The sequence below is a fragment of the Phasianus colchicus genome, chromosome 3 (assembly GCF_987193195.1).
Source record: "Phasianus colchicus chromosome 3, bPhaCol1.hap1.1, whole genome shotgun sequence".
NCBI classification, from domain to species: domain Eukaryota; kingdom Metazoa; phylum Chordata; class Aves; order Galliformes; family Phasianidae; genus Phasianus; species Phasianus colchicus.
Genome location: NC_143438.1, coordinates 40,143,364 through 40,159,069, shown reverse-complemented (window position 1 = coordinate 40,159,069; position 15,706 = coordinate 40,143,364). Strand labels below are relative to the sequence as shown.

The 15,706-nt window shown below is 33.2% G+C and overlaps 1 protein-coding gene across 2 annotated transcripts in view; it reads left to right on the top strand.

Annotated features, from left to right (window-relative positions):
• DOK6 (docking protein 6) overlaps positions 1 to 15,706 on the top strand; it is a 243,486-nt gene that overhangs the window by 183,408 nt on the left and 44,372 nt on the right. For both annotated transcript variants that reach the window (XR_016465091.1, XM_031589021.2), the window contains exon 7: positions 6,957 to 7,074. Coding sequence is in view for 1 of the 2 variants with exons in the window: in XM_031589021.2 (XP_031444881.1) it covers positions 6,957 to 7,074 (118 nt within the window). In the remaining variant the exon portion in view is untranslated. The remainder of the gene's footprint in view (positions 1 to 6,956; positions 7,075 to 15,706) is intronic.

Genomic DNA, 15,706 nt, shown 5'->3' with positions numbered 1-15,706 from the left:
AGGTTGGTGAAGCTTGTCTTTCTTGTGGTGAATTCATACTGACTAGACACAATCATATTCTTGTCCTTCATGTGCCTGAAAATGTTTTCCAAGTTTAGCTTCCCGGGGATTGAGGTGAGGCTGAACAGCCTACAAATTCTCCTTCTTGACCTTCTAGAAGATATGAGAGGCATTGGTTTTCTGCTAGTCCTTTTGCAAGCTGGAATGCATCTGCTGTACTTGACTGTCCTACTACTAACTCATTTATTGAATAAAGACCAAAACTCTTCCTAGCCCTCCCATCACTGATGTGTTTTTTTATATCACGGACTAACACTCATAACAATGCACATAATTTACTTGTTTATGAAATGAGACAAAGCTGTAAATGAACATTTCTGTGATGAACTGCTTGAGATGAATGACCCCTGGAACATGTCTTTGAAGGTTAAGCTAATAAAACATAGTTCAAGCAGATCTACATCAATGCATTATATGCCACCTGCCTTCCATTAAGAATTCATGAGTCAATATGATGAATTGTTCTAGGACTATGATTCATTTCCATTTTTGACTTGAAGAAAATACATAGGGGGGTGGTGTTATTTTGGATTATGTTTTTAAGTGTGTGCTGTGATCCTCCTCATTTTCCATCTGGAAATAGTCATACCTTTAAGTATATAACTACAAACCACTTTGAAATACCCTAGAATATTTTTACTTTTTAATCCTGGAGATTATCTAGGTGTATCTACTTAGATAAATTATTTTAAAGTCACATAGCCTTATCTCAAAATTCTATCTGCAAAAATCTTTTCTTTTGTGTCATCCAGCACCAATCTCTATGTTGATAAAAGCTCCCATATCATGGTGACAGAATGGGCAGTCAATATCTGCAAATAATTTCTATGCAGTAGAACTTATGGATACTTTATTATATATACATATATATATTAGCTAAACCTGCTAGTAACTGCTCCTATTTCATACAGATTCCTAGTATTTAGTTATATTTGTTTTCACCAAGACCTACTGTATAGGTACACTATACAGGTATACTGTGTACCATATAGTCAAGCTTGCAAATAGTCTCAACTGTGATCATGGCAGCGTTGTCTCCTGTGTTATTAGTAAGTGGTTTTATGCAATAAAAAAATTGATGAAATAGTTCAAATATTGCTTGGCTATAATAAAATAACTCAAAACTTCTAAATGTTCAAGAACTTGACCTTATGCTCTCACAGTAATTAGCAGTTTCTGTGAACAGTAAATGAAAGAAAAAACAAAGACAATTTTGTAACATAAATGGGAGGACACAAACCTTACTGACATTCAGCAGATATAATCTCAGTGCACTATAAAATCCAGATACTTTTGTCTGACATTAATCCATTCTATCGGGCAACAAAGTGATCTATTATGAGCTCCTTTTAGTGAAAAGGAAAGGAAAAAAAGAAAAGAAAAAAAAAATTTCTTCTGCCAGAAAAGGAGCAGAATGTCCCAATTCTTTCTTTATAGTGTGGCCAAAGAGATTAGGAAAAAAAAAATCAGTCCCACTGAATTTCCCTTCCCCATTGCTTTATTATTTGTATGTAATATTATTCCACAGCCAAAGACTAATCATCATCCAGCTAGGCACTGCAAAAGGATGTTATTATTTTGAGATTATTTCCTCCATAATTGATTAAGACACTCTTTAAAAGGTCCTTACAAGGTTAGAATTGTTACTGAAAACCTAACTGCTAGAAATATGTTATAAAGGTTGAAGTCACTGAAATGACTTTCACAGCTAACTTTTCTGTCTTTTTAGAAGACTTATGAGATCATTTATTTGAGGTTCTTTGCCAATATTGTGTCAGGAACAGCAAGCTAGATATAAACATAAAAAGAAAGATAAAGGAGTATGTAGACAAGAAATATTGTGCTAATATCTGTAAGTATTTATATTATTAATTGATAGATTTAAGTAATGAGCTCAGTCCAAAAACAGGCATGACTATTTCGTAAGCAAGGTGAGTGATTGTGAACAAAAAATTATAAGAAAATTTTAACCATAGATTAATAACAGATCACCTAAGAGCATAATATTCTGATTGGACCATCATAGAAATATATCTGCATCCTGCGTAAGAAATCCTGGATCAAGATACTATTATTAATTATTGAAATTCAGATCGTGTAAGACCAGATTAAATAGGGTGAGTGAATTTAAAATTCAAAAAGAATTTTAAAAGGCAAGTTGAATAAATTGTTTGCAACAGCAAAATAATTTCAACAGAAACATAGGCAAATGACTATACTTGGAATAATCTTCTTTACAGTTCAGGATATTAATTGGTTTATGTAGAACAGATCTATGTGTCATAATACACAAGATGAACATGGTACAGGGGTGTCTGCTTTGCAAAAATGCAAACATGATACCTGTTTCATGACTGTAACTTAAAATTCATTAAAAAAAAAAAAAAGCATCTTACTCCTTCCCTCTTGCTTGTGCCCTAACTTATGCTCAGTAGATGCTACTTTCTAGACTGTGTGATTTTTAAACTCCAATAATTTGCTTCTGTGAATGCCAATGAAACGAGTCCATGCTATTCTACTGTCAACTTACAGACACTTGAAGTGAAATCTATTTCTTGATTTATTTCTTCAAAGCATAATACACAGAGAAACCTTCTTTAGAGTTATAAAGAAAAATATCTAAGTAATAATATTCATGTTTCTAGATTGCAGTTCTTGTTAGTTCTTCTGTGACCCAGTTATCTTGCTCTTTTAAAAGACTAATGAGAAAGTGAAATGAGCCGGTCTTTTTCTAACCTGTTTCCAAAGCATATTTGTAAAAAACTGTCTTTATTGCAGGCTAAAAATTTAATTGAAGTGTGTATTGATATGTTCTTCTCCGCAGGCCAGATCTATTTCTGGTCACTTCTGTGTTTTGACTTCTCTAATGCAAACAGAAAATTAGAGAATAATATGCTAAACAAATCACAACTCATAGCTCAGGCTCCATTTTTGGAACTGTATTAATTATTAATATCATACTCTGTTTATTGACATCATACAAATCTGTTTAAGTCAGTGGAGTTGCTCTGTGGGAATAAAAACAAAAATTTAGTACTTAAGCCTTTTCATGAAAGAACAATAATGAAAAATATGGGGATCAACTTACAGAACACAGATTTTTTTTCATTTCTATTTTAATCAAATAGTCCTTTAAGGATTATTAACTTGTCACTGGCAAAGGTAAGCTTCATATAACTTAAGTTCTTTTGGATAATCAAGAAATAAATGTAGTGTCCACAATGTGAAATATTTCTTATCTAAGAAAGATTCTATAAGAAACTAGAGGAAACCTAAGTACTTCAGATTTCATACCAGATAATAAAAATTTCGGAGATGGATTTTTTTTTTAATGTTCCCACAAAAAATATCTGAGTTAGTGTGTTTTTGATGTATGCATTTCTGTTTTTCTCCCACATTCTAATTGCAACCTAGTTTTCTCCCTCACAAGTTGAGCAAGAAAGTCTAGATTATGCTTTTCATTTCTTGAAGTCTAATTTGAATTGAGAAATGTTTGTAGCAAAATCATTCTAGATGCATGCTTTTGTTAATGCTACATTATTATATTAGCAAGCTTGATTTGGTATATAGCCTCTACTTTCCTCTATAATTCTACACCTAGTTAGCAAAGATTAAGAACAGTTCATTCATAGAGAAAAGTGTTTATTTCTTTTTTGTGATTTTGCTATCTCAGCTGTTATGGACCCTTTCTGAGCATTTAATGTTAATGCATCTGAACATGTTTTGCCAGCTCATGAGGAAAATACAGCAGGGTTGGAAGCAACAGCAGAACATTGGCCTCCATACTTAGAGCTGTTGATTTAGTTTTGTAATGGGAAAATAAGCCTAAGGAGACCTGTGACGTAATTTTCTAAAATATTTTTGAATTGCTGTATTTCTGTTAAATTAAGGACAGAAATAAATTGTGTAGGAAATAAAGGTCTATATGCTTTGAGAAAAGGAGAAAATGAATAGTTGTTTACTTTGTTTTTCCATAAGGAAATGTTCTCTGATTTTGCTAAATTGGAAAAATTCTAAGGAAATTCTGGTATGATTTGTTTTTTGTTTTGTTAACAAGAAGATGAAGGGAAAGAAGAATATCTAGGATAAGGTCTCTAAACTTACCCAGAATTATCTCTTTCACTGATCGAAAGCATCAGAAGTCTCAAACCTGAATGACTAATCATGTAACAAGTTAACAGCTATGGTTCATCTTCCATAACCTGCAAATTGTTTATTTTTACTTTAGTGGAAAAGGGATTCTGAAACAAGAAATCTCTGTAGTTTTGTTCAACATGTAGTAATTTATATAGGAAAAAGCTATGTAACAACATATAAATAATTGATTGTATGTACGTTTATATGCCTGTTTTCTTCCTCTTGGTTTCAAGTTTTTAATTTGGAACACCCACAGTCTATCACATAAGATGTTCTCTACAGAAAGCAGGTTTCTGTCAGTCCAATTTTTCTTTGGATGCAACAATATTTTTGCAAATAGCAGTTTGTAGGAATCAGCTTCTGATCATTCTAATGTGCTTTTGTCCCATAGTGTTGTTTTTTATTGATAAAAAAGTTTTTTAAAAAAGACATTGTGGTTAATGATGATCTAACAATTATTTAGAATAACTTTATGGACAAAATAATGTACAGTTAAGTTGTCATCCATTCTATCACAGATAAGATGATAAGGTCTTCAATTCATGTTTATAATTTAAGTTCTCAATTTCATAACAATGGTTATAATAACTTATTTTAAAGATTGGAGGGGTTATTTTTTTGTTTGTTTGTTTTCTCAGGATGATATTTTCACAAAAGATAAATTGTTTTTTCTCTCTATGGTATCCTCAAGGAAATCTAGTTTACCTGGGCCCTAAAATTGCTTGCGTATTTTGATACTTCTTCCTCAAAAGGTGATCTTAAAAGTTCCTTAATTAGAGAATCTGAGAAAAAATACTATTGTGGATGTTCTACATGTACTACAGTAGTTCCTAATTTGTAGTTCTGCATCATTGTTGGTCAGATCAGGCAAGAACTAATCACCTATGATCAGGAATAATCATAGAACTTTAACCACTTCTGTTTATTCCATGGATTTAGCTTTGAGACAATAAACTGTAGTCAAAGTGATTCTCTTTACTGGAATTTGTATATAATGCATAATAATAATGAGTTTTGGCTATTGCCTTAAACTCAAGTTTACCTTTTAAGTGAACAAACAATGAATAAATAATCTCTGTTACATGATGTTTTATTCATTTATTATTTATTATTTATTTTTATAACAAAGTTACCTGTTACCAGTGCTGTAATAAGACAGTGTCGTAACTTAGAGAGTAATTCTTAGAAGGTTTGATATTGCCTTGATCTCCTCAATAAAGGAAGTTCTCCACATTGCAAAACTTAAATTCAGAAGTCTCTTCAAAACAGAATTGTAAAGCTTTTGAACTTAATGATCAAAATGTTTCTTTGTGCTCTTTTCTTCATATTGTATAGCTTGTAGTGATTATCTGCACCACTGACAAATGAAATGGAATATTGGCTATACATGAACTGAGAAGACATTAACTGTAGAAAGGGGGTAATTCTGATGACAATTCTCAAGAAAACAATAACTGAAGTAATTACATATCTGCCACACATCAGTGTGTATCAGTGCTTAAAAATGAAATAATTGAAGATCTTTAGATTCTGTTTCTAAAAGAGATAAGCTTTTTATTAATATTTACTATTTATTATACTTTATTAATATTACTGAACATCATGTATTTGTACAGATGAAAATGGAATTTTGAATTTTGCATTATGGTTCTGAATGAGGATTTCCTCAGAGTTAATCATTATCCTACAGTAAATTATCCAGTCCAACATGTTTTGCTGTGTAGCTGGACTCCGAAAATCAGGTCTTCTAGGCATACGCTTTCAGACAACCATCCTGGCCCTACTCCTGAAATTAAGGTTTCCACTCTAAATCTTTCTGGGTAATTGAGCCTTCCAGTGTTCCAGGTGTGTCCTGAAGAAACAGCATACCACAGAGTCATCTTGATTTATTAGATACAAATTATCTATTGTATATTATATTCCTTAAAGCCAGAGATACACAAATTTTGCAGATACATTCTCTTTTCTTTGAAAGAGAGAAAGCATAAGAATCAAAGGTGTATCCAAAAAGGTTATCAGCATACAACATCTCTGTAATTCTTTTTTTCTTGTAGCTTAGTCTTGTCTTTCTTTTGTATCTCATTTTGGATGTGTTTTGGAGACAGGGCTATCTTCAATAAAATTTACATTCCTCCTATTAGTTTTTTTGTGTTACAGCTCTCGTACACACGGATACTTATTATGTAATTCATGGCTTAAGTTACATAAAGTCACTGAGAGTGGAAATTTTGCTTTTGAGGTTGTAGTTTGTCACTGATGATGAGATGCCTCCAATTGGATGGAGGATTAGGAAAGTAATGACTGTTACTAATTCTCTGCTGCTTGTCTCAAATTCTTTCTTAGCATCTTTCTGGATATTCAATCCAATATACAGGTTAAATGACCAAAAACGAATATGACTTTAGAAAGTTATAAGATTTCAGACGTATTCTAATCCATCATTATGTCAAAGTTAAAGGACAAAATCCTGTTAGCAGCAAGAATAGCTGTAAACAAGTAGGGACATGTCTCTATATGTTAATGTCTACCAAAAAAAACAACCCTATATAACCATGTATACATCTGCAGCTTTTTCTTGAGCATGCAATATGCTGGTGCTTATAAGGCACATAAATAATTTCAAATACCTTTCTGTGGTAATGCAATAAATAGTGTTTTCATAATGACATTGATTCAATTTATAGTTTTTAGAATTATCTATCAAGTACAGTTTTGTATGATCTTTCCCTTATGTTTGCTTTGTTTGCTTTATTTTTTAGCTCCAAACCAGTCTGTCTGAACCAATGACATTATCCAAGTCGATCTCACTTCCTCGTAGTGCGTACTGGCATCATATCACCCGACAGAACAGCGTTGGAGAAATCTACAGTTTTCAAGGCAAGTATATGCCACATCTACTAGCTTCTTTCCGTTTGACCAGAATTCATGCAAATTGCATTTTAGTGTCACTGGTAGTTTTCTCTCCTTTTCATTTCATCAGTTGTCAGGAACCACAGTGGGATTCCCACATTTACATAAACCAGGTTTCTTTTACTCAGTTTGTAAACCACTGGTGAAAATTATTCCCAGAATCACTACATAAAATTGGATAAACAATTTGGCTCAATGTAGCTTCTCAGTAGCTAATGAGTGTCAGGATGTTTTAGTACTTTTCTTTCAAGAAGGATGTTTATGTATTTGGGCAACCTCAGGGTGCCCAATTAAATCTACATAAGATGGCTGTATGAGTTGCTAGATTGAAACAAAGGAACTCTAGGAATAAGAGCTACTCTTGATGAATTTTTCAGAGGATCATATATATGAACTGTTGATTAGACTGACTTACGAACCTGAAGCATATACCTATCATATTTTTCAGTGTCCAAATCTTCTTATAAATAGATTCTAAGCTTTTTGTTTATGACTTTAAATGCTGCAATTAAAGTGAGTTAGGAGGAGGAGGATTCACTGCTCTCAAGCTGAAATTAATTTGTATCTTTTAGGAAATTGAAATTATGATACATTTAAAATATAGACAGTAATTAATAGTATTGTTTTCACTTTTTTAAAAAAGCGAAACTGTAATAAACATATTCCTTAATCAAGAACTTAAGGGTTTCATTTCACTTCCCTTTTAATAAGTTTTTGCATAAGCAATTTACATTTAGATAGGAAGCTGCTTACAAACTGCAGTACCAAGTCCAACAAAATGTATTACATGCTTTCATGCAGTATATAGATGAAAGCCATGAAGTGTTTTGTTTTGTAAATTATCACATAAATTAAAATCAGCAGGTGAGCTGTGAATTCAGTAGGTGACTCATTAAATGGTACAGCATTTGTTTTTCCTCAGCCCTCATCGAACGAGGACAAAGTGAAGTTCTAATCATTTTTACGGACTTACAGTTAAATTACATTAATGAAAAAAAGTAAATAACCTTTCAGAGGTTGGTTGTGAAAAAAAGTTGAGCTAGTAGATGACCTTAAAAGCATTCATTATATAATGTTACCATTTGTGAAGACAATACAAAAAAGAAAAGAAAAAAAAGAAAGGTAATTTGTCGAGGTGTTAGGGCTCCTCTTCTTATGTTCTTGTTGAGCACTTCCTTTGGAGAAAAAATAGTAATTGTTCTGACATACATGAAGTAAGAGAAAAGAGCATTGTTTGTTCTTTGCTGCATCTATCGCTTCTCATAAATGGCCTTTGTAATTCAGTACAGTTTAAAGGAAAGCAGAAGTTCATACATTGAATGCTCGCTCAATATGCATACCAACTGGCTCTGCAGAAGGTAACATATTGGAAGTGTATTACTAAAAATGTAAGAATTCTGCTTTTTTAGGAGTAGGCAGATTTTGTTCACACTTTCCCTGAAACATGACACAAATAAATATTTCAGAATATAAGACTTTCATTCCTATTACATGTACTGTTATGGCTGAAATTTGAGAAAGCATAGTAGGTTTCAGGAGTGATAAATCTAGTTCTATCAGTGGCTAAGAAATATACCAAGAGGGCTATTTTCTTTGCCTCCAATTGCAAGACTTCAATATGCATTAACATTATTTATTATCTGTAATGAAGATCTCTTTGAACTTTTTGCTGCAATGCTTAGGACTAATGAAATTCTGTATATTTGTGCAGAAGCTTAAGGGAGTGGAAAATACACTTTCATTCTAATACCTGCTTGTACTGCTAGTCTTTGCACAGCAGAGACCTACTGGTTGCCGAAACATCAGCCTGCAGATGCTTTACACATGTGGGTGGAAGTTGGGTAGTGAGGAAGCAGATTGCAAGCTTCACTCCAACTCCCACCCTACCACAACAGACAGGTGAGAAGTTGTTGCTGCTGCTCTGATCTTCTCTGAGCTTGAAAAGGTATATTGCCCCCCTCAGAGACAAGGCTTTTTCTCAAGTGAATAATCCATCAAATTCAGTTCAGCACTGTGTGTATTTATGACAGAACTTTTTGCATTCAAGAAATGTGAACATTTTACATTCCTCTCATCTTGCATATTCTAAAATGATAAACTATCACCTATACTTATATCCATATATATCCAGTCTACTTATATCCGGATTACTATTGCTTACAGCATCCAAACACACTGTTAAATACAGTGCAAAAATGTTTGCCTAATAGTAATTCTTTCAGAGTTGCACTTTGAATAGACTAGAATTTAATTAATAACAGCTGGTGATATATAAGGAGAAATGAATATGCACTCATATTACCTTGGATAAATTGGCTCTTCGAGAGCTATTTAGCAGTCAAATTTAACTTAATTAGTAGTTTGAGTTGATCTGATAATAAATATGCTGTAGAGTGAGAAGGGGCATGATGAGGGGATTGTGGGGTTTCTTTTGAGACTGTATTTCAGATGAGAAAATGCAACTCAATAGATAGATTCTGGATTTATCATCCTTCATCTACCCATGAAAACCCTTCATGTAAAGATCTGAAAAGATTAAAGCACCAAATAATACTGTTAAAGGAACACAGGCTGCACAAAATATCATAAAATGCTGTGGGCTGATTTCTCTTTATATAGCTTTTCTTCCACTTGGTTGTCATTACACTCTTTCAGTTCTAGATTGCACTTCTACGATAAAAGTGGTAATTTAGTTGTCTAATTAACTTTACATATAGGAACAGGTTGGGGGTTGGTTTTTCCCAGTGGTAGCATTATCACCACCAATATTCATTTCAAATTCTACAATATAATGCTGCAGGTCTGGTAGAGCTTCCATACATGATCTGCAGCTGCTGCATAGGTGATCTGGTGGGCCCTTGTTGGCTGACAGTCACTTCCTCACAGTGCTGTGCATTGGCTGTCCTTGCTTCCTGATGGGTCAATGAGCATCTGGCAAACCCACTGTTGCATGAGGAATTTGCTTCCACAGAAAAACACCAAAACATTTTTAAAGCCAAATTTCATTCTAAACTACTGGGTTAGAATGATTGCACTTAAAGGAAAAACAAAACAAAACAAAAACAGCATCTACCCTTATAACTCATTGTTTATTATCTGGAATATGATTTATCACTGCTTCACAAGATATTAAGAACTGATAAGTAAAGAGAATGTACTTTTAAACAGCAAATAATAGCATTAAATTTTGGTATGTTTTAAAACTTTTCATTTGGGTGTTTAAATTTGCTTAGAATGAAAAGGGATTGCAGATAGATTTTTCAGCTGCATGAAACTTACTTTTGTGGTTCTTCCTCTAGAGAGTTTAGGCAATACAGATTTTAAATACAATTGGTTTAGATATTATTAAACAAATCAGGCCAAATAAAATTTTGCTGTGGAAACCTGCATTAGTTTTTGTATTGTAGTTATGGAATTTCCCTTTGGAAATTGTGTTCATAAAATCTAATTACAGTCTGGCCTTTCTCCAAGAAATTCAAAATCAAGAATTGCTTTCAGTCACTTGTGTTTGAGTCTGCTTTTTACTCATTATTTGGACTATGTTTTTGCATACTCAAAGTGATGAACGCCTTCCACATACGTAATCGTACTTGTTTCTATGTGAGCACCCACATGAATGAATATGTATAAGAATTATACTGATAGCACCTTACATGTTTTCCCATCAAAGAGAACAGAAATGCTTTTTTTCTACAGTAAGTTACTTATCAGAATTTGCTTATCTCAAATGCTTAACAAATTCTGTTCTAAACTCATAACAAAGTGATTAAATAGCACTAAGATTCCTGGTAACTGTCTTATGTTTTCAAATGTAATGTGGAAGTGGAACATGAAGAAATAAAAATACAGGCTTCAATGAGACAAGACTTAAGCCAGAAGCATCACCTAATCTTGTAAACATTTCAAAAACAAAAATGCAGGGAAATAAATACTAGCCTCTCTATAGGAATTTTGATGTTTATTTTTGTATTTCCCACTAAAGATTCGAGAAACTAAATCTGCTTTCACAAATCAAAATGAAAAGGACCTCTGCTTCCTCATTAATGCTAAAATCTTTGGAAATCAGACCTCCACTGTTCCTTGTCTTCTGGCTTCGTAGGAGAGAGCTCACTCTTTTTCTGAATATATTCTAACAATATATAGAGTTAACCTGTTTAGCTAAAAGGCTTTATGTTTCAAAGGGAGACAGTCAGACACACAGTTTCTTCCAGCTATGGAAGTCTGCAGCCTTTTCAATGTAGAAAGACTGATATAAGGCTAAAAATAATCAGGGAATATTTGAGTTGCTACATATTTAGAGTAGTTTGAATCATCCTGATCAACCCTCTTCAGGCTAATCCTGCAGGAATTTCCTATGTGGTCTTCTGTAGTTTTCCATAAATGAAAGTATGTATAATGAATTGAAGGACATTCATCATTTTGACATTTCCATTGTTTGTTCATATGCCCAGCAACAGAGAACAGAATTCATTTTCTTATCTAATCTCAATGCTAGAATAATGTGAATGATATAAACTGTTAGAATATACCTGATCATTCCTTAATGTTTCACTAAGCATTTACCAGCAGCTAAAATGGTTTATAGTCTGCCACCTTCCCATTTCCTTTGTTGAATCACATCAAGACTTTCACATTAGTAAATGAAGCCTATAAAATGTGAAATATGAATAAAAGACAGATGAAGCAGATACAGAGTCGAGACTGTGTTAGAGCTACATTATTTAATATGATTTTATTATGTGACTTCTTAAGTCTTATGCTGTAAAGTAGATCCTTTTCTTGTGAACTTTGAAGTTCTGCACAAAATAGTACACCACTGGGCTGATTTTAAAATGGCATGTTGGAAATGAGAAGTGTCCTACTCAGAAACTAGTAAAGAAGGACCTCATTTTGTCTAACAATAATTGCTGTAACTAATTACAAACAATACTGACAAGCTCAAAAAAGTATTAATTCTGATAAATGGCTGCTGAGATAAGAGATTTTTACAGTTACAAGCCATGAATAAACAGAGGGGAAAGTCAAAAAGGGTAAATAAAGCATATTCAAATTCAGAAGTTCTGATTTCATTTTAAGGCTCATTTTGCAGTGCCCTGTCTCTCATTAGATAGTCCTCCAGCAAGAGCTCTTGTCAATGAGGCTGTTTGTACTACACTAGGAGGGGCACTGTTATCTGAGGTTAGAACTAAAATCCTGAACAGCGTTCAAAGAACAGTTAAATATTGGATAATTGCCTCTTCTCAAAAAAAAAAGATAAACAACAAACATGAAATTTTCAATTCTTACTTTTTAATCAATTTTTACATCTTAGGTTAATGAGCTTCTGGCTCAATATGAGAAGTAAATTAAGCTCTGAACCTAGCTTATATTAACCAAACCCTGGAAGCTTTAGCCTGAATTGGTTTAAGACAACATACATATTACTGACTGAAGGTGGACTGCTACAGTCATTTGATCTGTCTGCTCTGTGATAAAATTCAAAGGCCTGCATTGTACTTGAGATATGTAGTTCAAAAGAAGAATGTGTGCTGTGGGAGAACCGATGTAGCCAGCTTCATGGATGCTAATCATCAGCTGGCAGAGGACTGTCTGAGCAAAAAAGGTTAACTATGTTATTTTGAAGAGAAAAACAAATTATTTTGCAAAGGTCAATTTTGTGAAAACTACATTTTCTATTAAATCTTTTCAGTGATAAATCCAAATGGCTTCAGATAGGATACTTTGTGTTAAGTATGTCATTACAGTCACTATCAAGAAGATTGTCAGTAGGCTTAATAGTTCATTTTTGTAATTTTAAATAAATTGAGTTATTTCTATGCTGAAAAGACATATTTTCTAGTCAAATATTACTCAAAATCATGAGTGCATTAATCCCCTTAAAAAAGGAAATAATAAAACTCCACCCAGCATAGCTGTGAAAACATACATGAGCAAAAAGATATATTTTCTATAGTGTCTGTTTGAAGGAACTGTTTATACTTCTTTTTCTTTCAGTTATTATTTTAAATAGTGTAAAATGATTGATATTGACAACTCTATAGAACATGTTCACAAAAAATTGTTATAATTTAGAAACAGTGTAGGTATTGAAAATAGAGTGTATAATTGGAAGAGTGGGGGAATGTTAATAACATCAGCTTTGCCTGTAGTAGTCCAGTAATAGAAGCCAAGCACAAGGATTTTGAATACCATTGATTGTGTTCTGCTTTAAATGGAGGAAATTTACAATTCCCTCTGTTTCTCATTCCAGTGTTTATTATATAAAATGACATCTTATAAATATCTATATAACACCTTGTCTGAAGTGACATAGTATTGACCTAACTGCCTATTAATTGCTTGTTATGAAGCTTGCAATATATTTATTTCAGAAAGAGTATCATGAAATCTCAAATGCATGAAGTTTCTTTGATATTGTCTATCACGTGTATCCTGCTTTAGTAATCTGCAACAATATTATGGTAGCAATATTTGTAGAACATGACATAGAGTCTATTAGTACAGACTATTTTCACAGTAATGCCAATTTAAGCTAAATAGGCACCATACGCAGTATGGTAAATTTATTCAATCCATGAGAATCTGCACTTTGTAACTCCACAATGAATTTTAGCAGATTTAAAAATCATAGTATTATTCAGAAGTGGGGAAAAAAGAGAAACGTTCAAAAAAAAAAAAAAAAAAAAAAAACCTAAGACATCTTTCATTCTCTATTTGTTCAAAAAAACCTTTTCATCTTGGTGAATGCTTGTATCCTGCCAACTTTTTATTTGATCAGAATGATACATTGTAAAACACTAAGATTATTTTCACAGAAGTAAGAACTGTGATTAATAATATGAATTTCTTCGCAGTGCAGAGTTAACAAGATTTCACCAAAGTGAAAGTTTTTCATCCTTTCTGAAACTGAAGTTTGCCAACTCCATGTTTGAGTACTAGAAGTAAGTTTGCTGCTTAGCTGCTGGATACTTGTTTATCCTTCCAAATTCTATGAAGCTGCCTTCTGGGAAAGGATTTTATTGCTCTGACTTTAAGAATAGAAATAGTAAAATAAATAGTAGTCTATAAAGCTTTATGGAAAAAAAGGAGAATGTACTACTGAACTGGAAGAGAGAGAAGAAAGAAAGGACTTGGTGGGACATGGAAAAAGAGCGGAGTTAGCTGCTCAGTGATTTGGAATTTACGCTAGTTATTGAAGGCATGTCCTTCCCTACTTCTGACTAAACATTCAGCAGGATATTGCAGAGCAGTGCATGATAAAGCCATACCTATCCTAACTACAGACTGCAGAAGTGAAGCTGTAAGTGGTACAAGGTGTTTTGCTGTTCTGCAGGTTTCAGGAATATTTCCATGCAATGTTCTTGCTTAAAGTAGGGTTCACAGCCTGCTTAGGTAAGTGTTGGAGCTTAAACTTCAATTTGAAAAAGGCTGTTCTCACTGTTATTGCTATGAATGCAGCATCAGTTTGATTGAATGATTGTTGACAGACTGGCCCCTTGTTTTTATCCATTTTTACTGTTAGATTGTTTCAGGGTGTCTCAGCAGTTTTGCAAGGCTTCTGCCTGTGAGACAGTCTGTCATTACTGAATATTTGATGTCACAAGCATTTTATGATGGGAAGAGATGACCTGTTCTGTGGTAGAAAATGGAAATGTATCTCATTCAGTCTTGTCAAATATCTCATTATTCTCCATTCACCAGAGCAGGTATTTAATTCTGAGAAATAGCTCAGCAGTTTTTTATCTCTTTCATGCCTCTTGTAAAAACACTTTCCTCTGATCAAGTACGTGCATTTTGGTTTAAGTGTCAATATGTTGTAGTGCTTTTCTGTAAATCTGCTTCTGAAGTCTTGTTTTTTCCCTTAACTGTTGCCATATATTAATTAAGGCAGTGTGTTTTTAACAAGTAACTGCAGGGGGGCAAAGGATGACAAATCCTGTACGTTGTCTGTACCAGAGCAGGACTTTTCAGTCATAATACATACAGTTTTGAATGCAACTGTAACTGATTTTTACTCTGTAGTACAGCTGTAAGAAGGTCTCTTCTCTGTGGCAGTGGCTGCATAACTCTCATAACTTCTAGACTCTTTATCTTCTTGTATTCATTCAGTAAAAGAAAAAGTTTTTTTTCTTGAGCTCCTTTATTGCTTCTTAATTTGGTGACTAGCATTTATATTCATGGATTGGCCAGCATCAAGGTGTTTTAGAACTGAGGAAATATAAAGAAAGGCCCAAGATGCCTCTTCACATACTCTTATTACCTTAGTTGTACTTCAAACCTTGTACTGAACTGTAGGAATACGCCATAAATTTTGCAGTGGTGTTTATTGTGTAATAAAATACCAAGGAGGGAGACAATTTAAGCTGTTATCTTCAAGGTGTGACTGTTTTTTGCTTATGCTGCAGTAAATCAGGTATATTACCAGGGACATGAATGATATTATGCTACTATACAACTACTATGAAAAAAGAAAATGTACAGAAAATTTGAATGATATCATTGCTATGAATATTAGATGCTTACTCATTTTCCTTACCTAAATATTCAAAGTCATACAAGATGCAAGAGAAGACCTTCATAACTAAACAAGAAAGAGAAT